Source organism: Saccopteryx bilineata, chromosome 11, assembly GCF_036850765.1.
Source record: "Saccopteryx bilineata isolate mSacBil1 chromosome 11, mSacBil1_pri_phased_curated, whole genome shotgun sequence".
In the NCBI taxonomy this organism is placed as follows: domain Eukaryota; kingdom Metazoa; phylum Chordata; class Mammalia; order Chiroptera; family Emballonuridae; genus Saccopteryx; species Saccopteryx bilineata.
The window spans coordinates 76404655-76432038 of record NC_089500.1 but is presented as its reverse complement, the minus strand read 5'-3'; the positions used below and the strand labels follow the sequence as shown (position 1 = coordinate 76432038).

General features: G+C 45.9%; 1 protein-coding gene across 1 annotated transcript in view; it reads right to left on the bottom strand.

Annotated features, from left to right (window-relative positions):
- The window catches only part of DBT (dihydrolipoamide branched chain transacylase E2), a 28680-nt gene extending 4619 nt beyond the window's left edge, over nucleotides 1-24061 (bottom strand). Inside the window, exons 1-8 of the mRNA XM_066246936.1 lie at nucleotides 23987-24061; nucleotides 19753-19876; nucleotides 16635-16710; nucleotides 14584-14765; nucleotides 11989-12110; nucleotides 8753-8969; nucleotides 7598-7764; nucleotides 1206-1283 (exon numbers count right to left, since the gene is read on the bottom strand). Of these exons, the coding sequence (XP_066103033.1) occupies nucleotides 1206-1283; nucleotides 7598-7764; nucleotides 8753-8969; nucleotides 11989-12110; nucleotides 14584-14765; nucleotides 16635-16710; nucleotides 19753-19876; nucleotides 23987-24037 (1017 nt within the window). The 5' untranslated portion in view covers nucleotides 24038-24061. The remainder of the gene's footprint in view (nucleotides 1-1205; nucleotides 1284-7597; nucleotides 7765-8752; nucleotides 8970-11988; nucleotides 12111-14583; nucleotides 14766-16634; nucleotides 16711-19752; nucleotides 19877-23986) is intronic.
- Between the last annotated feature and the right edge of the window lie 3323 nt (nucleotides 24062-27384).

Genomic DNA, 27384 nt, shown 5'->3' with positions numbered 1-27384 from the left:
GTACCAAAGCTGTATTTATTGGCATGCAATAATGTCCATAATATATTAAATGAAAAAAAAAGAAGTTAAATATTTTTATAAAGTTCAAAGTTAAAAAACATGTATAAATGTATAATTCCATATAGATAAATGTAAAGGTAAAATCCTGGGTGGATACACGTCTCAACATAAACAGTGAGCTATCTTAGAGGTCATGGGATTGAAGATGAACATCATTATTTTCTTGTCTGAATTTTTTGCAACCAGTATCTCCTTAATCAGAAAACTGTGTTAATCATATGGGAAGATTTTAGACCCAACCCCTCAGAATATCTAAGCTTACTTCCTGCTTGTCCATTTTGAATGCGAAATATAAATAAGAATTAGCACTCCTAAGAGTTCTGTGTTGCCTGACCTGTGGTGGCACAGTTTAAAAAGCCTTGACCTGGAATGCTGAGGTCACCAGTTTGAAACCCTGGGTTTGCCTGGTCAGGGCACATATGAGAAAGCAATCAGTGAACAACTCAAGGGCCGCAACTACGAGTTGATACTTCTAGCATTTTCCTCCCACCCTCAGCCCTACTTCTGTAAAATCAATAAATAAAATCTTTAAAAAAAAAAAGAGTTGTCTCAATAAACTTTCACTCCAGCCAGAAGAGTTCATTCAAATGGAATTCAAACTTTCCCTATTTTTCTCATTTAAATTATTCTTGCTTTAAAAATCGCAGGAATTCCATTTTGAGAGTTGCTCTTTCTGAGGGAAGGGTGTGTTGGGTGGGTAATATAACCCAGCCTTACAGTTGTATGTTTCCATTATTTAAGCTGAAAACCAAAGGGCTTAAGATGGCAAGCGTGGCCCCGCCCTGTAGCTCAGCTGATTGGAGAGTCATCCCGATACGCCAAGGATGTGGGTTCGGTGCAGGGTCAGGGCACATACAAGAATCGACCAATGTTTGAACAACAAAGCAACATCTCTCTCTCTCTCTCTCTCTCTCTCTCTCTCAACTCATTACATAAAAAATTTTAAAATGTCAATCTGCATACTTGAACAGTAGCATCAACCAGTAAAAAATGCAACAATAACAACAAATTATACCTGAGCTTGGTGTTTTCTCCCCTACCTAAAAAAGGGTCGCGATTTGAGGTCCGACAGACGCCTCTCTACCTGACAAGCACGTCTGCCCCCTCCTCTGTTTCTAACAAGAACATCCCCACACTCAGCCTACCTTGTAGGTGACCTTCTGGCAGTCCTCGTCCACAGAGGCGTTCAGGATGGGGAACTGCAGCAGTCCCAGCGAGGCGGCCTGTGGAACACACGGAGGGCACCCGTCAGCACTTCCGCGCAGGAGGGACAGGGGGTCAGAGCAGCAGGAAGAGGCGGGACGGAGGGATGGAGGGAGAGCCCTCACTAATTAATGCCCAGTTCAGGCTCAAGTCTTGCATGTCCCCGGGCCTGTGACTGTCAGCACTGTGCAATGAGGTCACCATAACCATTTAAGAATAAAAGATTTAAAAAAAAAAAAGCCAAATTGTTTATAAACATCAAGATTTGCATAACTGAAAAAAAAATTTTTCTTTAAAAACATGTAAAAAGGAGAGTGTTCAAAATAACTACAGGATGGGGCAAAAGTAGGTTTACAGCTGTGACCATGTGAAAGAATTTATTAATTATTGTATCATTTATTAATTCTTGTACTCTTTCCATAGGAACAACTGTAAACCTACTTTGCCCCAACTCCCTGGATGGGCTGTACCAGAGAAAACGCCTAAGTCCGCGTGACTTCCTCGCTTACAGTCCGAGTCCAGGATCTCCATGAGAAGCAGGCCTGTAAGCTATTTCCCTGTGTGAAAAGAACAAGTGATAATGAGCTCCCCGTGTACTGACCATGAGAGGCTAATGTCCCGCCTCGTGTCCTTGGTCACGAGAGCTGGAGGAATAGTTAATTACTTAAGGGCACGTCCCTGGTCTGGTCACATTTATGTCTTCCTGCTCTGCCTTCTTCTCCCTGAATCTCTCTCCTTTTTTTCTGTTTTTAATATTCTTCCTCTTCTGTCCGCATTCAGATTTCCCTTTCTCCCAAATGTTCTCACTGCCTGTTTTTCTGCCCACCTGGGATCTAATCAAGGTTCACATATTGCATTTGGTTGTCGTGCCTCGTATTTAACTTAGAAAATAGAAAAATAATGCTCAGGATTGTCCTTAAAAAGGATTTCCTCAGGCACTGCCCTCGTCTGGTCACAGGAAGACTTTGTTACTTGTCTGGGGTGTTGTGTTATTTGTGCCGGTGGGTCAGTGGTCTTGACAACACGAAGTCACATCCTGAACAAGAGGGTTACGGAAAGTATCACCAACTATTTGATGCAATAACAGTAACTTCAATCTATATATAAAGTTTAACTAAGATTTAAAGTGTTATGCATAGAAACAGTACTTTGGGTAAAATCCAAACTTTGTAAAACAAAAAAACAAGGTGTGTGTGTCCATGGATTAGAGGTCATTTTTGCCCCTGTACAATACTTTGTAACATTTTCTCAATGTTCTGAAAGTTAGAACGAACAGGCAGGAAAAAATGTTACTTTACGACAAATGAAGCATAGTAAATGTTACTTTCAAAATAGACATCAGGTACTCCATTCAGACTGGAACAATGAATAATAATCATAATAAAACCAATTCCATGTACTACAGAGCTGGTCTATCCTTGCTCCAGCACAGACTTGTCAACAACAAACTCTCAGAAACTAAAAATAAAAAGTAAAACACAAATCAGCCTCCGGTCACTGGCAGCAGTGGCCCCTCCCCTCCTGCTCTGACAGCCCCGCCCACATCTCTGAGAGTCCCCTCTCCAGCTCCTCTCCCAGCCTACAGGGCGCTTCCACTTGTCCTCACACGTGTGCAACAGGTGTGCAAGAGAGCAGGGGGCAGCTGGAGCCTTCCTCCAATCACCCAGTTCAACCACCACCTGTACTTCTGCGCCGTCTGCCTCTTACCAGACTATTAAAAGTGTCTTCTCTCTTTCTCTCTCTCTCTTAAAAAGAGGAAGGAAGAGAGAGAGTTGAGAAGCATCAACTCATAGTCACGTCATGTTAGTTGTCCATTGCTTGCTTCTCCTCCGTGCCTTGACCAGGGGCTCAGCCCAGCCAGTGTCGCCTTGATCAAGCCAGAGACCCTGGGCTTCAAACCAGGGACCACAGGATCACGCCGATGATCCCATGTTCAAGCTGGTGACTTCGGGGTTTCGAACCTGAGACCTTGGTGTCCCAGGCTGACACTCTATCCACTGTGCCACCACCAGTCACGGTCCTCTCACTTTCTATGGAGGGGAAGCAGAGCTTGCTACCTCAAAATATGCCTTTTTGGGGTATTGGTTATTTTAAGCTGGTTATTTTTAAGAAACAGAAGACCCTCACCGCCTAAAAGAGACTAGAGAGAGGACGCGGCCCAGGAAGGGAGCGACCATCCCGGGTAACCAGTTTAATCTGAGCGAGGGTCCCGGGTAACCAGTTTAATCTGAGCGAGGGTCCCGGGTAACTAGTTTAATCTGAGCGAGGGTCCCGGATAACTAGTTTAATCTGAGCGAGGGTCCCGGATAACTAGTTTAATCTGAGCGAGGGTCCCGGGTAACTAGTTTAATCTGAGCGAGGGTCCCGGATAACTAGTTTAATCTGAGCGAGGGTCCCGGATAACTAGTTTAATCTGAGCGAGGGACCCGGGTAACTCCAGTTTAATCTGAGCGAGGGTCCCGGATAACTCCAGTTTAATCTGAGCGAGGGTCCCGGGTAACCAGTTTAATCTGAGCGAGGGTCCCGGGTAACCAGTTTAATCTGAGCGAGGGTCCCGGGTAACCAGTTTAATCTGAGCGAGGGTCCCGGGTAACTAGTTTAATCTGAGCGAGGGTCCCGGGTAACTAGTTTAATCTGAGCGAGGGTCCCGGGTAACTAGTTTAATCTGAGCGAGGGTCCCGGGTAACTAGTTTAATCTGAGCGAGGGTCCCGGATAACTCCAGTTTAATCTGAGCGAGGGTCCCGGATAACTCCAGTTTAATCTGAGCGAGGGTCCCGGATAACTCCAGTTTAATCTGAGCGAGGGTCCCGGATAACTCCAGTTTAATCTGAGCGAGGGTCCCGGATAACTCCAGTTTAATCTGAGCGAGGGTCAGCGGACAGGGAGGAGCCTGGCGAGGCCTGTTTGACCAAAGGTCTCTGTATCCCATCATTAAAGATGGCCCAGCCTGACCAGTGGTGGCACAGTGGACAGAGCACTGGCCTGGGACACTGAGGTCCCAGGTTTGAAACCCCAAGGGGACAGGCTCGAGTGCGAGCTCATGTGGCTTGAGCACAGGCTCACCAGCTTCAGCGCGGGGCTGCCGGCGTTAGTGGGGGTCATCTACCTGACCCCTATGGTCACTGGCTTGAAGCCCAAGGTCACTGGCTTGAGCAAGCGTTCACTGGCTCAGCTTGAGACCCCTGGTCAAGGCACGTATGAGAAGCAATCAATGAACAACTAAAGCGACGCAACTATAAGTTGATGCTTCTCATCTCTCTCCCTTCCTGTCTCTCTCACCTAAAAACACAAGATGGCCCAGCAAACACTGTTTACCACACATTTGCTTTCCCATCTCGATGTGAACTGCCTTCCTGCCCTTTAAAGTCCAGACCACTAACTCCCCCAACCCCAGCAGTCACCCTTCCTGCCTTAGCTCAAGATGGGACATACGCCTTAACTACCACCCTCCGGTCTCATATTCTTAGGGAACCCGTGTACGTACGTACGTAACACATTTAGTCATTTTCTCCTGTTACTCTGTCCCACGTTAATTTGGTTATTAGCCAGCCAGAAGAACTTACAAGTTAGGAGAAAAATTATATTTTCCTCTCCCCCACCATTCATTCACTAACTAAGTGCAAACAAGCCTCTAGCTCAGGGGTTGGGAACCTATGGCTCGCGAGCCAGATGTGGCTCTTTTGATGGCTGCTTACAAATCTTTAATAAAAAAAATAATGTTAAAAATATAAAACATTCTCATGTATTACAATCCATTCATTTCCTACCGCTCCTGTTCATGGTTGCGGGTGGCTGGAGCCAATCACAGCTGTCCTCCGGGACAACACCAGATTTTTATTGGATAATGTGTAACGTACACGGGTCGTTGTATGGCTCTCACGGAATTACATTTTAAAATATGTGGCGTTCATGGCTCTCTCAGCCAAAAAGGTTCCCGACCCCTGTTCCAGCCCAACAACACTTTACTCAGTCGGTTCTGACTGAGGCCACGCAGTCCGCTCCATTGCTCGGCCGACAGCCTGTCCCCATCCCTTACTCTAGTTCATCTCTGAGATGCAGACGACCACCATGTACTCCTCTCATAACACACTTTTCTTCTCTCTTGGGGAGAGAGATGGAATCAATGGCCCCAATCCTTCTCATCTCTCTTAGTCCGCTCACTGGAACTAGTGCTCTCGTCAGCTGAGTCTGAGCTTAGTCATGTGACGTGCTTTGGTCAGTGAGTTAAGAACTCAATGCAGCAGAGGCTGGAGGAAGTGTTTCTCTTGTGCTTCCTCTCTTCCCCGGCCAGTATTAGGAGACCACGTGGGGGCCAGCACACTGGGGCAGAAGAGAGACTCACGGAGGAGAAACGAGTCATCCTTGCTGAGGCCCCTACGCCAGCAGCCTCGAGTCCACCTACCAGCTCTCTGAAGACATCAGTGAGCTCCGCCAAGATCAGCGGACGAGTCCTGCTCACCCACTAACTCGTGAGAAATAACACATGGCTGCTGTTTCAAACCATTACATTTGGGGGTGGGATTCGATATATATACGAATACATATATGGCAGTCGATACCCTTGGCTTCTAAGTGGCCCTTCCTTGGTTTTCCTGTCATCAGACCAACGACCCCACTTACCCTCTTCCATTGTCTTGACCATCTCAACTCCTACCTTCCCCTTACACATGATGTAAACCCTCAGCCTTCTTTTCTTCTCATTCACACACAATTTGGGTGGTCTCATCCACGAGTTTCAATTGCCATGTCTCTACAGGCGGGACTCTCTAGCTGGAATAGTCCAGAGCTCTCATTAATTGCCATCTATCACATCTCATGTATAGAGCATCCACTTGCTTGTCAGGGTGGTTGCTAAAAGGATGGGGATAAAGAAGAGCGTCTGCCTGATGAGGCCCAGTGCCCCCTGAAGGGGCTCCTGAGTAAACACTTGCAGCACACGGAGATACATTCCAATGGGAAACAGAAGGACGTGTAACTCAAACCGTGGCGGCTCCAGAAGGCTTATGCAGGAGGCTAGACCTGGACAAAGTTTGATACGTAGGACGCACAGGTATTTGACCAAGGTAGGAGGGTGCACTCAGGAGTTGTGTGCTCCAGCCACTATATGTACCGTAATCTGACAAAAATAGAGGGAGTGACAGAGAGAGCGAGGACCAGAGAGGCAGGCAGCAGAGTCCCGTGGTAGTATTTGTATGCCACACTCAGGAGTTTAGAAACTATCCTGCCCTGGCCGGTTGGCTCAGTGGTAGAGCATTGGTCTGGCGTGTAGATGTCTCAGGTTCAATTCCCAGTCAGGGATTCACAGGAGAAGTGCCCATCTGCTTCTCCACCCCTCCCCCTCTTGCTTCTCTCCCACTCCCCTCTCCCTTCTCCTCCTGCAACTATGGCTCCATTGGAGCAAGTTGGCCCCGGGTGCTGAGGATGACTCCATGGCCTCCACCTCAGGCACTAAGAAGAGTTCAGTTGCTGAGCAACGGAGCAAGGGCCCCATATGGACAGAGCATCGCCCCCTAGTGGGCATGCCAGGTGGATCCCAGCTGGGGAGCATGCGGGAGTCTGTCTCTCTGCTTTCCAGCCTCTCACTAAATAAAAAAAAGAAACTATACTGAAGGCAATGGAGGGAAGCCACTGCAAAGAATCAAGGAATAATAACATAATTTGATTCAAGAAAGATCAGTTTGGGGGCAGAGTGGGGGAAGTGCTGCTGGGAAGCCACCCTGGAGTTAGACACAACAGTATACACTTTAAATAAAACAGGCTGGGAGCAGACACTTCCCTGGGCCCCGATTTCCTCACATGGAAAGTGGGGGATGTCAGGGTTATTCTGGGAATTAAAAGAGAAGCATGTAGCATGCTCAGTACTGGGTTGGCCCATGTGACAGCTTCGGAAGTGGTGGTCAATGTGAGCTAGACCATGAGCTGACCACGGTCAGCGATGGTCATACTCCACTGTATACCGGTCCCGAGGCCTGGGACTAGACACCATCCCCAGAAGCCTCATCACAGGTGCGTTGAGTACATGACAGTACATACGTGAGACTGATACGTAAGGTCAGTACCTACTCTCACTTTCCTCCTAACCAGGCCTTGGCTGGAGCGATCCCTACAGAACTCCAGGCTTCACCTGACGGACAGGACAGCCCTCACCCGGCTCAAAGAGGCACGGGGACAAAAGGATGACACAGGCGTTGCAATTTTATAAATTCCTGCGGAACCCAGAAAGCTGTACCTGTACACTCTGACAGTGGTGAGAAGTAGCGGTTTTATTCAGACCCAGAGTGGACACTCTGGATACGCGGAGAGCAAGCCTCCAGGGCGCTCCCGGCGCCTCACCTTGATGAAGAAGGGCATGAAGGAGAGTCTGATCCCACGGGCGGAGGCCACGGGCTTCAGCTCCTCTCGCAGCCGCACCAGCTCGGTCAGGTCCAGCTCGTCGCAGTACCCAAAGTGCGGGATCTTCAGGGCTGCCGACATGGTCTTGACCATGGCCTTCTGAAAGCCTGCAAGACATTCAGTTTACACTCTGAAATCCCGCCGTTCTCGCTCGTCTTTCTAACCTCAAAGAGAGATCCCCTCGTGTGGTTCACTCCCAATTCAGTTCTTCCTCTTGCAACCGCCAGCGCCCTGACATGGTGCGAGGGCCACTGGTTTCCACGCGGAAGCCCTGACTGTGGACGACACCCAGTGCCAGGCTCAATGACACAGCTGGAGACTGCGTCTGAGGCTGTGTGTACAGAATTCTGGAGGATGCGAACCATGTCCCCCCCCCCCCAGGGCCTCTCCTGCTGTGACACGCCTCTGCAGGTCACCGCCCTGTGAGCTTATAAATGACAAATCAGAGGAATTACTCTTAGCGGTAATGACAAATCATGAATACCTGAAACACTCTGAGTCTTTTTTTTTTTTTTTTAACAGAGATAGAGAGAGAGTAAGAGAGAGGGATAGATAGGGACAGACAGGAAGGGAGAGAGATGAGAAGCATCAATTCTTCGTTGCGGCACCTTAGTTGTTCATTGATTGCTTTCTCATATGTGCCTTGACCATAGGGCTACAGCAGACCGAGTGACCTCTTGCTCGAGCCAGCGACCTTGGGTCCAAGCTGGTGAGCTTTGCTCAAATCAGATGAGCCCATGCTCAAGCTGGTGACCTTGGGGTCTCGAACCTGGGTCCTCCGCATCCCAGTCCAACGCTCTATCCACTGCGCCACCACCTGGTCAGGCTGAAACCCTGTGAGTCTCAGACAGAACAATGATTCATATACACGTTTATTTTCCAAGAAGCCTGCTAACATCTTACCCTTCAGAAATCAACAGTATAAATTGAAGGTTTGCCTGGAGAAACTGTTATTTCATCATTAAAAAGAAATTACATGCTCAATTTGAACTCTCCCTTCGGTAGAACTGAAAACGCCCTGTTGTATACGTGGACCGAAGGGGGCAGCCTCCCCCAGGTACACGGCAGCATTCCCTTCGGAGCTGTCACTCTTACCTGTTACGGGCTCCGTCCGGTCTCTGCCTGTGAAAACCACGGGCTTAGAGACAGGTGCGGGAATCGTTCTGTCTTTGGGTTTCGGCGGAGGCGGCACAATTTCAGCTTTCGGGGAAGGAGGTAATATAGCTCCTGTCTGCTTCTCCAAATAGTTGAGAATATCTTCTTTAAGTATTCTGCCATCTTTTCCTGAGCCAATAACTTCACTCAGCTTAATCTAAAAAAAAAAAAAAAAATGACACATTTTAATGCAAAAAAATAAAACTACCTGAGAACAAACTATCATTAAGGTCTCTAAATGGAAGTTAATTGTAGGTAAAAAAAAAAAAAGCACCTCTGCCCAATACGTTAGCATAAGAAAATAACATTTTTGTTATCTTAACAGAATGCTATAAACAACAGCTTCCTTCCTAAGTAATCATGTGACTTTTGTACATACTGTTCATCTGCCCATGTGGTAACAATGCGGCATCTATGTTGTGGATAATCCGTACTTGTTTATGGAGACTTATGTTTTTGTTTTTGTTTTTTTTTTTTTTAATTTATTTATTTTTTACAGAGACAGAGAGTGAGTCAGAGAGAGGGATAGACAGGGACAGACAGACAGGAATGGAGAGAGATGAGAAGCATCAATCATTAGTTTTTCATTGCGCGTTGCAACACCTTAGTTGTTCATTGATTGCTCTCTCATACGTGCCTTGACCACGGGCCTTCAGTAGACCGAGTAACCCCTTGCTTAAGCCAGCGACCTTGGGTTCAAGCTGGTGGGCTTTTGCTCAAACCAGATGAGCCTGAGCTCAAGCTGACAACCTCGGGGTCTCGAACCTGGGTCCTCTGCATCCCAGTCCGATGCTCTATCCACTGTGCCACCGCCTGGTCAGGCGAGACTTACGTTTTTTAAACAGTCAACTAAATATTTTGCATGATTCTTATTTGATAGTTTTCTGGTTTGGAAACTACGTAAGAAGAACAGAGTTTAAAGAAGAGTTAAACACTACAATAAAAGTAGACCCATGTTTCTGACGTTGGCTACCAGTAAACATGTAATACAGTAGTTAATGTTAATCATACAAAAGCTCTCTCAAATTAGGGCTTTTTAAAGGTTATTTCAAAAAGATCAGTATAAAAAAATAAAATTAATTTTTTGAGGCATATTTGGAATATGCCTCAAATATGGTCTGAGTTCCTCAGACCAAGTTAAGGGTCACATTTCTGTTTTGTTATTGCTTTCTACAGAATTTCTACAGAATAAACCATAGACGATGTATTCTACTTTCTACGAGATACTCATGGTACTTTTTTGAAACATATATGATCTTGCTTTATTTAATCATTTCCTATGTTTGGTTACAGAGGTAAAATATTCTCACTACATCAATTCTATTTAAAGCTTGGATGGTACCCTCAGGCGTAATGTGTGTTAGTTAATTCTTCAGGAATTAAGTCCTGCTTCACTTGTATAAGTGCTTCTCTAAGGATGACTACAAATTAATAAACGATCTTATATGTCAAATATTTCATTTGTAACAAATAAACTCTGAGAATTTAAACAAATAATTTTTATATAATAACAAAACAGAAAATGCCATTGGTTTTTCATTTTACTCAAACTCAATCTGCGAACTACAAATAAAGAAAAAAAAGATGATTTATAATAAGTCTAATATTTAATTTCTAGTAATTATACTCTAGTGACTCTACCATCTTTGGGAAGTGGTATCGGAAAGCCAATTCATGTATTCCTACAGAGAGTCTTTCTATATAATTAAGAGAAAACATTGGTCAAATGCTTTCTAGTTTTCAAAGCAATATACAAGGTCACCATCTAGTTAGCGTTCTATATCATTATTTCTATTTTCTGTTAAGCTAAATGGTTTTCATATTTGAACCCACTTAATGGCTATTAAATTGTCATTAGGGGTTTATAACATCATTTACCTAAGCATTTCCCTGATTTTGAATACACATGCTTTCTAATTTGGGCTATAAGGTTCTCAGAAGAATGTATCCTAGATTATTTCCTTGGGGTAGTTTCCGGAACAACGGCCGATAATTGGATAGAATGGATATTAAATATTTTAATTACTCTTTTATTTCCAAAATGTAAACATTTGTTTTTCCCCACTGTAACTTAATTACTTCTTTCAAAAACAGACAGAGAACAAAAAGCCCGCCCTGTGCGGCACACACAGGAAAGAACTCGGGCGCTGGAACCAGGCAGATGTGTGTTCAAATCCCAGGTCAGCTCCTGACTTGATTTCAGGCAACTTAACACCATCTCTGCCCTCCCACACCTGCGGAGTGGGGAGAGCCCAAACCAGCGTGTGGGTCGCTGTGCCGGCAAGGGAAAGAGGGCTCAGGGCCAGGCTCGGGGTTCGCTCGGGTAGCCAGAGCGGGGACATCGGAGACCATATGTCATGATGATGAGCACTGGTTTTGGAGTCACAGAGACTGGCTTCAGAATCCTGGCTCCGCCACTGCCGGGTGACCTTGGACCAGTCACTCGACCTCTTCCTGTCTTAGAATAACCCCCTTATCTCACAGAGTTGGGAAGATTAAGTGAAATGCCGTGCACATGCTTATCACCTGCCTGGGAGTCACCTTGCCCTGGGGGTTGGGCACCGAGGACGGGTTGGCCGAGGAGAGAGATGCAGGCCAGCCTCCGCGGCTCCAGTCGGTACAATGCCAGGGTTGTCCTGACCTGCCCGGGATCCGGTCACAGCCTGGAGCCCAAGTCCTGGCCCGGCCCATTTCCCATCTCCTCCCTTCGCCATGCTCACTCCCAGTAAAGGTGTTCATTCTCCAACCAGCCAGCCGACCACCCAGCCCTGTCTCAGTCCGTGCACCCAGAGGGCACCTGATCTAAGACACTAGTATTGACAAGTGGTGGCCCCGATGATTATTAGGCTCTAAGAAAGAATAATGAAATCACACCTCAGTTAATAGCAATTAAGCTGACAATGCTTTTCTCATTTCTCACAAGTACCTTTTTGCAAATGTCGGTAACAGACATTTTCATGTTTTCTTTAATCCCACCTTGAGCCATCTCACCGTGGGAGAGCTGGCTGTTTTTTTCAGATACAAATATACCGCTCACAAACATCAGGGGATATTTTACAGCTCCACAGTCCTTTTGAGATATCCCCTGATGTTTGTGAGCGGTGTATACACTCTGCAGGCGGTCTCGCGGTTAAACTCTGCAGGCGGTCTCACGGTTTAACGGTCAGAGCACGCACGTTGTTTTCCATCGCCAGGCGGCGCACTGCCGGCGTCGCCAGCGTCTTCTGGCCCTTGATCTCCTGGTGCGTGTGCTCGTCGTGGGACACCGCGGGCGTTTCAACCACGTCCTCCTCTGAATCTGGTAACAGGGGCAATGTTCACTCTTTAGTTGAGAATACGTATGTATTTTTAAAAAACAAGCTTAGTGGCACATCATGTATAAATTCAACTTAAACTTTATAGTAAAAAAGCATAACAGTTGGTCCGCTTCAGAATGAAAAAACAAATGGAGTGTGTGTGTGTGTGTGTGTGTGTGTGTGTAGGGTACTGGTATTGTTTAACGATTAGTACTACTTGGTGCTCACTTCATCTCTGTTAAAATCATGTAGCCGGCTACCGGTAAGAAAACGAGAACTTCTATTAGGCGAGGCAAAAAAAAAAAATCTTATAGACACACACAACCCTGTGGGGGCTGCAGGAAGGAAGGGGAGAGGGGAGGAGGAGGAGGGTGAAGGAGGATAGAGGGGGGACAGATGGTGATGGAGGGGGAGGTGACTCGGGGTGGTGACCACACAATGCAGTATTCAGAGGATGTATTGTAGAATTGTGCACCTGAAACCTATATGATTTGATTAACCAATGTCACCCCAATAAATTCAATAAATTTTTTTTTAAATGAGAACTTCCATAAATGTTAAAATACGTTGCATTGTAAACACTCTCATAATACACATCTCTGTTATAAGTAGCATGAGAAAAGAATCCCATGTGAGGTAGACTGCGTGAAAGAATCACGTACGTCTGTGACCAATCTACACGCTTTCCTGACAGGACACGCCCTTACACGTCCTCTCTGCTCTGAGTGCGGCTTACAGAATGCCGCGGAAGACTTCCTATCCCTGGTGGTGCCAACCTGGTTGTTCTGTTCTCTAACTTTAGAGTCCTGATCTAAGAAGAACAATCTAGGGCTATTAGCGTGTATTTTTGCAACCCCCCCCAAAAAAGTTTTTGAAAGAATCTGATTGTCAAAGTCTGAAGCCAGGCCATGCGGCTGGCAGTATCTCTGGGGAATCAGGCCTGGAAACCAAACTCTGAAAATCAGCAGGCAATGGAGTTGGCTCTCATGTTCAGTTTTAAGCAAATAAAGGCCCATTATCTTTCCAAAACATCATTTACTGTCTAGACCTGCATTCCCCTCCCCTTCCCTAGTAAGATGGTAGTTCAGCCTGAATTCTGAGCCACCTCTTGGAGTTACTATTCCCTGCCGGTCCCCCTTGTACACATGAGGTACACGTATCAATACACTGGTCCTTCTCTTGTCAATCTGTTGTTTATTACAGGGGTCTCGGTTAAGAATGCAGAGACTGGATGGAAATTTAGTTCAGGGCCCTTTAAATTTTCTCTCTGGTCAAATAAGCTGGAATAATAATCCTATAGTTCAAGGCAGAATTTTGTTAGAAAAATGTCTGGAATGATACACAAATGTGTTTAGTGATTTCTGAGTAGCAGGAATATGTTTCCATTTTCTTATTTTTGGTTTTCTGTATATTTTATAACTTTCTATAATGTAATGTCTTGCTTTTATAACATAAGTTAAATTAATAACAGAAAGGCTTCGGGAAGCTACCTCTCCCCCTGCTCCCGGAGGTAGTCTGCCACAGTGGATGGAGCCTCGGGACATCTGAGTTCTGACTCTGCCCTGTCACTGCCACTGAGCAAATCACCTGGCCTTTCTAGGTTGGGCTCAGCTTCTTTGTTCAACTGAAACACTCACGTGGAAGAATAAAAAAATGTAAGACATGTGAAACATGTGATAACTTGTCCAGCATGATTATGACATTAGTTGCTGAGTCACTGGACAGACTGCGGAGTCTCCGTGAGTCAGACACCTTCTCCACTTCTGAAGTGCACCGAGGAGAAGACCTCACCTCAGCACGTCCCTGCACGCTGATGGCTGAGGGCTGTGTCCCCCACGACTCCTCCCCAGCCCCCACAGCCAAGCTGTGTCCTAGAAGATGACGTGACTCTGGGCCTCTGGGCTCAGGGAGCCAGCTGTTTGTCACCCCTGGAACAGCCCCATTTCCGCTGTCCTCTGTCACGGTCTCACAACCACCTCCCTTTCGGCAGGACGTGCCCTGCATGTGGGTCCCCAGGTCGCCGCTGCTCCTGAATGCTGGCCTCTTCGCTTTCCATTCTGACTTCCCATCTTTTCTCTCTACTCTTCACGAAGCCTGGCTTTCCTAACAATCAGCAGTGAGAGTGCTTTTCGATCTTTGTGCCAGTGACAAACAGAGCCGTCCCTATGTCAAATTTAATCTCTGCATAGTATAGCTTTCGTTAGTAATGACCAGTGTCCTGAATCTTTAATTCCTGAGAGAGCTTGTTCCTTCTCTGAGCACTATGGCGCCCAGTAGCCTGGCCACCAGATGATTATTACTGTGCATGTTTTTAACATGATAACTGGTCAAAAGATAATACTGTGTCACAAAGAGCCTTTTCTCTTTTCCTGATTTCCTGAGAGTTATTAAAAGTAAACATCACTTTTGATTGGTACCCAATGACAAAGGACAGCAGTGATCAATTAGGCCAATAGATAAATACACTCACAGTACCTTTCAAAGCTTCTGTTTCTATGTCCACCAACGGCTTCCCCACATAGGCTGTGTCCTCTGGATTATAATACAGTTTTTTAATGACGCCATCGTAACGACTGCTGATAGTAACAGACGCTTTATCGCTTTGAACTTCACAGATGCTATCGAACTGGGACACTGTATCTCCTTCTTTTACATACCTGAAAGAAAAAGAGGCAAGACCCTGCTCCATGATCGGTTATTAGTACAGGTTATGCTACAATGTCAGTGCCACAGTGAATAGGTCAGTATGCATCTAGTCCAGAATTTAGTCCCAGACGGTGCACCAAAGAATGCTCCAGAAAAGATTATAATTGCTTCTACAATCTCTGTGGTGTAACTCCAAGAAATACCAAAAAAAATTTAAAACCATTCAAAGATCTGTAACCTAAAACATTTTAAACTTTCGGGTTTTCAGCTCGACCCACTCCTTAGGAGAAGTTCTAAGAAGGTATTTTAAATGTGCTTTTTCCCCTTTCGTTGTCTGACATGAGCCTGTGTCAGACTTTAAGGGATGCCTATTACTTGTAGAATGAGATTAAAAATTGATAATACCAGTACACATCCTTTGTAATTTCATGAACTTTGGTTTGAGTTCCCTGTCTTTCTTCCAGGATTGTTTCAGCCTGTCCTTACAGATCAACCCTCCCTCCTGTCATCCTCTCAGGAATGCTTTACCAACCAGACAGGAGGGAAGGAGCCAAACCAGAAAGTCTACATAGAATGTTGATTTTTTTTTTGGGGGGGGGTATTTTTCCGAAGTTAGAAGCAGGGAGGCAGTCAGACAGACTCCTGCATGCACCTGACTGGGATCCACCCAGCATGTCCACCAGGGGGTGATGCTCTGCCCATCTGGGGCTTTGCTCCACTGCAACCAAAGCCATTCTAGTAGTGCCTGAGGCAGAGGCCGTGGAGCCGTCCTCAGTGCCCAGGCCAACTTTGCTCCAGTGGAGCTTTGGCTGCGATAGGGGAAGAGAGAGACAGAAAGAAAGGAGAGGGAGAGGGGTGGAGAAGCAGATGGGCGCTTCTCCTGTGTGCCCTGGCCGGGAATCGAACCCAGGACTTCCACAGGCTGGGCCAATGCTCTACCACTGAGCCAACCAGCCAGGGCCTATAATGTTGATTTTTATACCATTCTTTTTTTTTTTTTTTTTTTTTTTTACAGAGACAGAGAGAGAGTCAGAGAGAAGGATAGATAGGGACAGACAGACAGGAACAAAGAGAGATGAGAAGCAACAACCATCAGTTTTTCATTGTGACACCTTAGTTGTTCATTGATTGCTTTCTCATATGTGCCTTGACCGTGGGGCTACAGCAGACGGAGTAACCCCTTGCTCAAGTCAGCGACCTTGCGTCCAAGCTGGTGAGCTTTTTGCTCACACAAGATGAGCCCACGCTCAAGCTGGCGACCTCAGGGTCTCGAACCTGGGTCTTCCGCATCCTAGTCCTACGCTCTATCCACTGCACCACCGCCTGGTCAGGCTGATTTTTATACCATTCTTGACGTGTCTAGCACATTTCTGACTTACTACCATCAATTCTTCACTGACCTAGTTCTTGTGAGGTCATTCTCATTCCTTGTCTTCCTGTCTTAACCAGTTCTCAGTGCGTAATAAAGCTTCACCCATGACAGGGAAATGGGGTTCAAAAGCACGTATGAGGACTTCCACACGCAGAATAGAACATGGGCCCCTGGGATTCTGCTCCTTCAGAAAGCAACAAGGACACTGACAGACCTCGTCGCCTCTTATGGGTCAGTTTCTGTTCGTTTGGCCGAAGTGAGGAGTGGGCAGGGAAAGGAGTTCTCAAAAAGAGGGAAAAAGAATCCTTAATAAATTACGTCGAATAAAATGCCATGATGTATGATGAACGGTGTCACCAGCATACCGACAACATAAATTAGTTTTACCTCTTGCTTTTTAAAAAAGCATGGTCTGTTATAGAAAGAAGTTCCTCAATTTAAAGAGAGTCCTACTTCTTTTTGCTCTAATTATTTTAAGATTCACTTAAACGTTTTCACAACGACTCACCACTCTTTCACAGTAACTTCTCTGATGCCTTCTCCGATGTCCGAGAGTTTGAACTGAACAATCTGTCCCTGCTGACCTTCAAAGACAAATGAGAAATGAGCTTGTTAAATGTCATGTGGTGCTAAGAGATGCTTTTATACCTACAATTAGAGAATATTCTCAAGCAGAGGCAGAAATTACTCCATTTCACAGGTTAAAAAAAAAAAGCACTTCATAATTTTTAAGAGCATAATCATCATGCATAACCATCAAAGAGTTAAATAAATTAATCCATGACACAGACCCGTTGCCACAGAACTTGCACTTTTCTAATTTCCAAAATAAGGTTCTTTTCAAGGGCCCAGAGGCCTCTACTGAATGAGATTTTTGGGACAGTTATAATGAACAGAATATAAACATGGTACTATACCAAAGGAGGTGAGTTACTACCGGGTCCCCCGGCTCCATGTTATAAAGCTGTAATAGCCCTCATGCCTCTTTCAACCCCTTTTGACCTTGTATTTTGACTCTGTATGCTCATTCTTAGAGGCTCAAGGTCAGGCTGATCCCCATGTAGAAACAAACTTGACGAAAAATTCTGATTTGCCCAAACTATGTTCGGCCAACTTATTAAATTTGAGTCTTTTCTTTCCTCTTTTTACCCCTTTTCGAATTTCTACTCCCTTTGTATAGTGCTTGGAATGACAGTGATACTTTATAGTAATTATTCCCAAGAAGGTAAGTCTTTTTGGCCATCAGAAAGGATGTATGGATCCTCTCGTTAATGAACGGGTCTGAACTGATTCAAGAGCGTGCCTCTGTTTTTAGACTGCTAATAATTACAGTTGCTTATGAAAGACACAAACAAGCTGATTAAGGTAGTAAACCTTTCTTTAATAAATACGAGGAGATGAGTTAGTAGCAAAGAAATACACAATGTATCTTTGATGGGGAGGTCTTAGGAAACTCGTTTCCTTTCTAGTCTGTTGGGCCCTCTCGTGGCCTGCTGCTCAGAGTAGATCCTGGAACTCTCCTGAAAAATAGTTTGGCATTAAGTATCAAAAGCCTTAAAAAAAATCCATTATCTTTGAGTTAGCAAGTAATTCTAGTTTTAAGCTATTCTGCTCAAGGACATAGAGAGGTACACAAAGATTAGTGCTAAGAATAGCACAAATCAGAGAGTTGTAATGAAGAACTGGAAACTAACCTGACTAATTAAAACATGAATAGTAAATACATTGTGACACCTTTACGCAGAGCAGCATTGTGCAAGGCAAAAGCAAGTACTGGGGTATGGAAATGTGACAGTGTACAGCTGGTTAGGGAATGACGAACAGTCCTACGTGGCTGAAGCCAGGCTATGTGGCAAGAAATCAGCCCAGAGCTGTGTGAGGTGCTTGGTATTCATCCTAAAGGTGATTAGGACCCGGTGGGAAATAAATATGGTCATCAAGTCTGTGCGCTGTTCCTGTAAGAGGTGGAGTATATGTCACCACTCCTCCTTAAATCTATGCTGACCTGTGACCTGCTCTGACCAAAAGAATGTAGCAGAAGTGAAAGACCTCACAGCTTCCTCCCTGTCCCTCTTGGGATGCTGCCTTGAGAGCCCCTGATCAGGTGGCTGATCTAATCTGGTGGAGGATGAGAGAGGTCACGTGTGGAGAAATGAGATGCTGCAGCCAAAACCCAGCACTGGTCGTCAGACATGTGAGTAAGCCCACCTCGGGCCCTTCAGCCCAGATGATTCCCTGGCCAAACACGGTCACAGTACTGAGCAGGGCCGATCCTAGAATCAAGCCGCTCAGTTGTGGGGAGGGTAGTTATTCAGCAGTAGTTAACTGATAGGGAATTCCATCTGCGATTTCAGATCTGTAACTTCAGGTCTACAATTTTAGAAAAGATTCTCCCAGGCGGGAGTGTGGTGGACAGAGTCAGGGAGGGGGGCTGGACAGCAAAGAGAGCAGTGTGGAGGCCACCGCAGGTTAAGAAGCCAACGTATGGGACTTAATGTATTTATATATTTTCAAAGCTGTCTGAAAAGGAGGAGACAGATTTCAGAAACACATAAGATGTAAAATGAATAGATCTTGGCAATCAGTTTGCGGTGAGACAGGAATCAGGAGCCAGGCTTCCAGCTTAATGATTTGATTAAGTTTGGACTAAAGCAGAGAATGGATCCCGAGTGCTCAGAGCAGTGCCTGGGCGCACAGGAGGCAATCAGTAAGTATCTGTGTCGGAGGAACTGATTCTCACAACAGTACGAAGGATCCGATGCTATGATCACTCCCATTTTCCCGGTGAAATTAAGTGACTTGCTTACAGTTACACCGTCCCACAGCTCACGATAACTGCTCAGACACTGGAGCTTCCACGGCCTCAATTTCCTCTAAGAAAAGATCAAGTTTTGAAAATAAAAGTCTTAAAGAGGTTTACATATCTCAGGGTGTTGTGGAAGATGGCACGTAAAAGGCATGGAACAGCGGATTGATCTCGGGGTGCATCTATCTGCCCAGAGTCCCCCTCATTGTCACTGCTAGCACAGACAGAGGGGCCAAGTATCTGCCAAAAGGTTCATGATCGAATAGAAGTCCAGGGTTCTAAAGAGATATCGGAAAAAAAGTTTGCGATATTCTTGCAAACCTAATACTTAAAGCCTCCAGTTCTTTACAGAGGGGAGAAAGAGTCATAATTCAATGGTAAAAGCAGGCAACTTTCTATACGGAGCGCCTCAGGCTGGTTTCGCCACACCTTCCTGACAGGAGAGATGAAGCCCCTCCCACAACAAGTGACAATACAGGAGCACAAGGGCACCGACTACTATGTCAACAATTTACCTTGACCGAAAAAGTCGTAACAATGCTGACTGTTGCACTGAGATGAGTTGGGCGATAAAGAACAGATGGCCCAAGACAGCCATTCTCAACATGATGACGACATAAGCAGCAAGGGAAAGTGTGTGACAGGGGAGTGGGGTAGAGGCGGGATGCAGAGACAATGAGACAGGGACCGACCTGGGGAGAGGCCAGGCGGGCCGGGCTAAAATCAATGCTCAATTTCCTTTCCTTTGACAAGTCCACAGTCACTTAAAGTACTAAGGTACAAGCCATTATCTGATACGGGTTATTCCGACCCTACTCACCAGCAGTGGTCTTCAGCAGTCGATGTGGATGGCTGTACTTGAATGAAGGGTAACCAAACACACACACGTATTTTGGCTTCAAAGTATGAACGCCACTGCATGTTTGGAAGTAGTGAACACAAACCTAGAGATGGGGAAAACCAAAAGTAGAAGCTTTGAGAGATGATCCTAATGGCTTAGCTCTGGAAGGACACGTTGCATTTCAAGGCTGTTCTAAATGTAGACTGGTTATTTCTCAACTATTGCCATTCAAGAGATCAAAGGCACTCGAACCCTAGCACACAGAGAACATTTGGTTGTTTCTGGTAGTAAAATTATACCCTTAGAGTCAGTTTTGCTTATATGGTTACACTCCTTGCCTAAAATTCCTCACGAAAGTAGACTTTTCACAGTGTATTCTGTATAAATACACTGGCACTGAAAAATGTGCAGTATTGCACTCTACAAGGTAATGCAAATGGAACCACTTTAAAATGGAGTCAGAGCTGCCATCTCAGCATGTCTCAGTCTTGCTCCTCGAGCCTTTGGAATAGTACAGGGGTCCCCACACTTTTTACACAGGGGGCCAGTTCACTGCCCCTCAGACCGTTGGGAGGGCCAGACTATAAAAAAAACCATGAACAAATCCCTATGCACACTGCATATATCTTATTTTAAAGTAAAAAAATCAAAACGGGAACAAATACAATATTTAAAATAAAGAACAAGTAAATTTAAATCAACAAACTGACCAGTATTTCAATGGGAACTAAAAATACGACAGCTCCCGTCTTTTGGGGGTAAAATTAATGTAAGACAGGGTCTTATAATAGGGGAAACGTGGTGTGTAATAATGTGGGGAGAGACTTTTGGGCAAAGGGAGGTTATAGGGGCCATTATGTTGTTGAACATTTGGGGGAGTATGGGGGCCATTGAACTGTGTAGTAATGATTATAGTGCTTTGCCTTTCTTCCTACTCCTGCCGTTATTCCAGACTGCTTCCGGTGATGTGGGGGGGCGCAGCTGCAGACCGGATGTGTGTCATATGACGCACTTCCAGAGCCCTGATGCGTGCTTCCCGGGTCACCGGAAGTAGTACTGTACCTGAGCGAAGCCACGCTTTGCGGCGCCGCCACGTATAGTACTCCAGGAGCACAGGATGCGGAAGCAGTGTGGAATAACAGCAGGAGTAGGGTGGGGCAGGTAAATGGCCTCGGGCGGCCGCATGCGGCCCACAGGCTGTAGTTTAGGGACCCCTGGAATAGTAGAAGAGCAAAACAACGTTTGCGCTGGGCGCACAGAAGCACTGTTTTCCAAACAACTCTTTGCAAGGAAAACGGGAAAGCAGACGTGAACACCGGACTGAAAATGAAAGACATTCTTCAGAAGGGGCATCCCTAAATTAGCTTATCTGCACCTGTAGACATTCCTTCCTTCTATTCTCACAATTATTCCTCTTCCCTTTCTCATAAACACATCTTGCCTTCACTTCCTAATCAGACTGCTATTTGAGTTTCTGCCTGATCAGTGCTTCCAGAATAGCTATTTTTAAAAAAGATTTTATTTACTGATTCTAGAGAGAAGAAAGAAAGAGAGAGAGAGAGAGAGAGAGAGAGAGAGAGAGAGAGGAGGTGGGAGAGAGCAGGAAGCATCAACCCATAGCTGCTTCTCGCATGTGCCTTGACCAGGCAAGCCTGGGTTTTCCAACCAGCGACCTCAGCGTTCCAGGTCAACAGTTTATCCACTGCACCACCATAGGTCAGGCCCGAATAGCCATTCTTAGTAATCTCAAATAAATGCTGTTGCCTCTCATTTTGCTTCTAGGTTAATAGGACCAAAAGTTTTTATCATAATTTATAGATGCCTGTTTAGATATTACTATTTTATATAACATCTTAGTATAATAAAAGATGTTATAGAAATAAGCCAGAATGTGTTCACCTTGATATATCAAAACTTGTGTCTGAAAGGTAGAATATTTTATTTTGAAAGTTAACATTTCAATTATGAACACCTAATTAATTACATCACATGTAGTTATACTTTAGTAGTGATTAACCCTTAAAGTTTAAAAGTTATATATAATACATATTATGGTCATGTTATATAATACATATTTATTTTTATTCTATTTTTTTTAGCAAGAGACAGACAGGAAGGGATAGAGATGAGAAGCATCAACTTGTAGTTGCGACACTTCAGTTGGTCATTTATTGCTTCTCATATGTGCCTTGACCTAGGGGCCCCAGGTGAGCCAGTGACCCCTTGCTCAAGCCAGCGAAAGTTATGTGGCGTGTCGATGATCCCACGCTCAAGCTGGTGACCTCAGAGTTTCAAACCTGCGACCCTAGCGTCTCAGACTGACGCTCTATCCACTGTGCCACCACTGATCAGGTGTATAAACAAGAATTTTGTTCTTTTTCTTATATTAAATAATGTAAAAATTTGGTTAACTGACGGAAATAATATACTTAAGCTCTTAGATGATTTTCCACTTTAATTTCAAAGCTGTTACTGATTTCTAAAGGCAAAGAGAAACAGATAATCCCTTTTCTAAAATATTATACAATCTTAAGTCATATATCTTAGCTTTATTTTAAGGTGATCGTCCTAAAACAACGAATCTTCTAAATATCTCTATTTTATCCTTATAAACATGAACATTCAGGCTACTAACATAAAGCTTAACTAAAATAATTAAAATCAATAGCTTAAAACTTAGCAGATACAGAAACTGTAGCCCTCTTGTGACCATGAGGGGAAACCCAAGTGACAGCCCTGATATTTATGAGCCACTTAATCAATGCCAGTTGCCACCTAACTTTGGGAGGCTTTGTAGGCACAGACACATAATTCCTTATTTGCTGGTGGGGTATTATTACCTGCAGCTGAGAAACACCTATTCTACATGCAACTGGAGATTTCCAGCACAGTGGGACACATGGTTCTGCCGTGGAGCAGGCTGCAAGCCCAGGGAAACTTGGGGGCTCATTAGCAACAGAGAATGAGACAACCCAGGAAGTGCAAGAAGGGCAGAGGGCCAAAGTCAGAACCCTTAGAAACACCGATATTCAAATTCAAAAGTCAGCCGGGCAGGGAAAGAGGAGATTGGGATCAAGGGTTCAGAGATATAGGAAGCAGAAACATCAGGAAACCAAGGATGGAGAGCTCTCAGAGAAGGGAGGCCCGTACCCAGCAAGGTGCTGTTGAGGAGGGCTTTCTTCTCCTGGTTACCTCTTGCTTCTCTTTCCCAAATCTCAGGTTATACGGTATCTTTTGGGAAATCCAGTCAGACCCCCAAGACCCCTCCTAGGTGTGCCTGTAGCTCTATGCACTTGTCCCATCATAACACCCCTCATGCTGTGCTGTAACTGCTTGCCTAAGGTCTATCTCTGTCTCTCTTTCTGTCCTCCACCACTCGGCTGTAATTCACCCCCGAGCCAGCCAGCAGGGATGGTGTCCCTGCCACTCCCATCTGCATCCTCAACGCCTGGCACTATACCTGTACATGGCAGGCTCTTGAAAGGCCTTGCAAGGTGAGGGTGAGGTCGACTACTGTAGAAAGATCTAGGGAAGAAGGGAGGACCCAGGGGGAAAACGCTATGCAAATCGGATGACACACTACGATGAGGGATTTGATCATCGTTCTGTGCTAAAAGACTGGGTGCAAGTGGGGAGATTGCAGGGGAAAGGGCGGTGGGTTGTCGCTCTGGCGAGAAAAAGATTGGGAAGATACTGGTCCAGACCTCGGAGAGAAGTACATGTCCAAGGACAGAAGCTGGAGCCAGCGTCTCAGCGGCTGGGGGGCAAGGACCTGTCCAGTTATGCTTTGCTCCAAGGGGCTCTTCCTCTAGGTTCAGTTCTTTGAGGGCAGGGGTCGTGGTGTCGCGTCCAGCACCCCGTGGATGTCCCATAAGTGCAAAGTGAATATATACCCCCTTACCCCCAGTGCCTGTCACACTGCCTGGCACCCAGATGCTGCTCGGTGAAAGGCCAGCGGCGCCGCGGGGTGCAGACGGAGCGGGCGGGCGACCGCCTCACGCCAGGTGCGCGCCCAGGTAAGGGGAGGGAGCGGGTCTCCAGCGCAGGTCGGCTCGCCACCTTCTCTGCCCTTCGTTTTGCATACGTCCCTCCACCTCTCCATCACGCGTGCCCAGCGCGTGGCACTCGGAGGACAAACTAACATACCTACGGACAAATCACTCTCCTCCCGCCTCCCCCCGCCCCGACCTCAGATCGGCCCCAACCTGCTTACCAGCCGCCCCGCGCTGTGGCTCCAGGACCTCAGCACGCGCAATGCAGCCATCTTACTCCGGAAATGACAGCTGCCTCGCGGTGCGAGTAGAGACCACAGCCCAGCTCCCTATTGGTAGTTGGGAAACGCGCCTCCCAACTGAGCGGCCAATGAGAGCAAAGGAGCGGCCCACCGGACAGCCAATCAGGGAGCAGGGCGGGGCCAGATGACACTTGGTGGGGGTAATAGAGGGGACAAGAGGGGAGGAGGGCAGGTCAAATATAATTTTGGGGACGGTGTGGATGGAACATGTGCACCAACGATCATCTCTGTAGTCCGTGCAGTGGGAGGAAATAGTGTTAAAGGGAACACAAAGGAATGGGACTTATTACTGGAGAAAGTTATGTGGCGTAAGACTGGAGAATGAATAGGAAAATACCTGCTGTTTTTAGCCGGTATTGTAACCGCCTTGATTACTTAGTTCTTTAAAATCAATCAATAAATTATATTTTAAAAAATCTGGGATAGTCAAACCTTTAATTTTTTAACTTTCCCACTAGTAAACTATATATTTTATAGACACTATGAATATATTGGACAATATTATATGGAAGTGTTTGTATAAAAAGATGAAGTAGCTGTGACTTTGAAGTGAATTATTTTTCTTCCTAGGGTCCCTCCCTATACCGCTCTCTTCCTCTCGATGTTCTCTTTACGTCCAATTTCTCCCAAGAAAATAGCTAGTTTATTTCCTTTCTTTTACCCTTTTTTTTTACCTCAATGAATTACTGCTTCCAAATTCAGTATTGTTTCCTTATCTTTCCTTCCAAAATCAAGAGACATGCCACCTATTCACGAGGTAAGCCTTTTTTACTCAAAGGAAACAAAGAACTCATTTCTTCTCTTTTATAATCAATAAAAATGACTGACTATGACCCAGCAATTCCACTCTTAGAGAAATGAAAACAGATGTCTACAAAAAGGCTACTACAAGAACAACTGTAGCAACATTGTTCATAATATCCAAAAACTAGAAACAGATCAAATGTCTTCTAATAGGTGACTGGGTAAATAAATGGGGTACATCCATATAATGGAGCATCATTTATCCTTAAGGATCACTGAAGTACTGGTACATGTTTTAACACGGATGAACCTCAAAACTTTGTGCTAAGTCAAAGCAACCAGACCCAAAAGGCCACATATTGCATGATTCCAATGATATGGAATGGTATGGACTGTAGGTATAATTTCTGCAACTAGCTTTTATGACGATAGCGGAATTTATTTCTCCATCAGTGAGTATTTGTGTTGTTTCTAGTTCTTTGCTGTTACCATCAATGCCATCGTGAAGATTCTTGATCCTTTCTCCTGGTGTCCGTGCAAGAGTTTCTTTAGGGCAGTGCCTTAGAGACTGTAATGAGCATTCATATTTGTAAAGCCAGTAGCCAGGGCCACCATCACAGCAGCCTGGCCCATGCAGGTTCGCATTGGATTCGGACAGTCGGTAAAGAAACAATGGAGCCAAAAACTGATGGGCTGTCATCTTTAATTCTAGCTTGCACCCGGCGGGCAAGTAAAAACACACACTGGGCTCCAAAACCCACTCACATTCAGTGCTCACAAAGCTACTGACTTATCCAAGTTTTCTAGAATCAAAGGTTTCTAGCTCACCAAACTTATTCATCTCTGTTCCCTATCAACTTCCTTCTCCCTGCACAAACTGGCTTCTCACTTAACACTCCGCCATCTTGGCTGCCTCTCCTGGCCTCTTCCACGTGGCCTTCCTCTGCTCTCTCCTCTCTAATGATAATCTCAGGAACCAAGTGAGCAAGCTCTCGTTCTGCCCCCATTTTATAGTGTAGATTCAAAACCTTTAATCCAATATACAAAATAGGGAAGTCTCTACTACAAAGTCACTTCTCTGAGGCATGTTTGGATTGTACCACCCCACCTCAAAAAGGGTGGGAAAGGCTTAATCCCAAAACCAAGCCCCAGGTTACAAGGATTCTGCCTGCCTTTAGCCCACCCCCAACACACATTAATATCACCTGGGCGATGGCCTCCTCATGGGCAGCGCCATCTTTAACAAAGTGAGCATAATATATTTTATCTGCCCAACAATCCACCCCTATGCTCACTTTACTACCCACAATTTACATCACCAGCATCCCCATGCAAGGAAGTTAGGCACATTACACAAATTACAACATGATAAATCATACAGTTTCAACAATCACAAAGGTACACTTCACCAGTCTCTAAGCACTTTGCCCAAAGTGCAAAATGTCCTTGACCTTCTTTCTAGCCACGGGAAAAGCTTCCCGGGGCAGGGGAAGGGCCTCCAGCAAAGCCATCCCCCACCCCCATCAGAGTATTTCACATTGTCCAAAATCCGTAATCCGTAAATCCATCCAACAAAGGAGCCAATGCCCACTCCGGTCGTAGTCCAGGAAATCAGTCCATGCACATGGGGCGTCAGCCACCCCCCTCATTCCTGCCATCCTGGCAGTTATTACACTGTCCCAAAGAGGGGCACATGGCGTCCAGCCCTATATCCCCAAATTGCAGACCTACCAGGGCCGTAGTAGGTGCTGCTTCCAGCTGGGCTCTCATCTTATGGAGACTGCGGATTGCAACTCCAGCCTGATTCTCCTCATCCTCCAAAGAGGAACTGAAAACACCAGCTCCAGTTGCCGGTCTCGAGCCCCGGCTACCGCAGCCTTCTGCTCCGCAGACCTTGCAGCTCTGGACCTGGCCTCAGCTCCAGCCTCAGCCTCAGCCTCAGCCTCAGCCTCAGCCTCAGCCTCAGCCCCGGCCTCCTGCCACTGCTGGCTCTCCACAACATCCAGGGCAATCTGCAACTCATGAACCTGTGAATCCTCCTCCAGCAGCTGCTCCATTTCCAGGCGAATCTTGCAAACCTGGTCAGGCTCCTTCTCTAGCGCTTCCTCCAGCTCCAGGGTCAGCACCTGTTTCTCCCACGTTTGCTCCAGCTCCTTCCACTGCTCGGTTGGCAGGTCCCGGGCAGCCTCTTCCACAGAGCTCTCAGTTTCCTCACGCATGGCTATAAAAGTCAGCCAGCCTACAGTCCCCAAAAGGACAGCAATGGGGAACCATAACAGCAGCCAGTCCTCTATCTACTCCACCGCTCAAAGGTGGTGGTTGCTCCATACCGAACTGTATCGAATCCTGCCACAGACTACGCCAAATGTAAAGCCAGTAGCCAAGGCCAGGGCCACAATCACAGCAGCCGCCTGGCTCATGCAAGTTCGCATTGGATTCGGACAGTCGGTAAAGAAACAACGGAGCCAAAAACTGATAGGCCATTTTCTTTAATTCTAGCTTGCACCCGGCGAGCAAGTAAAAACACACACTGGGCTCCAAAACCCACTCACATTCAGTGCTCACAAAGCTAC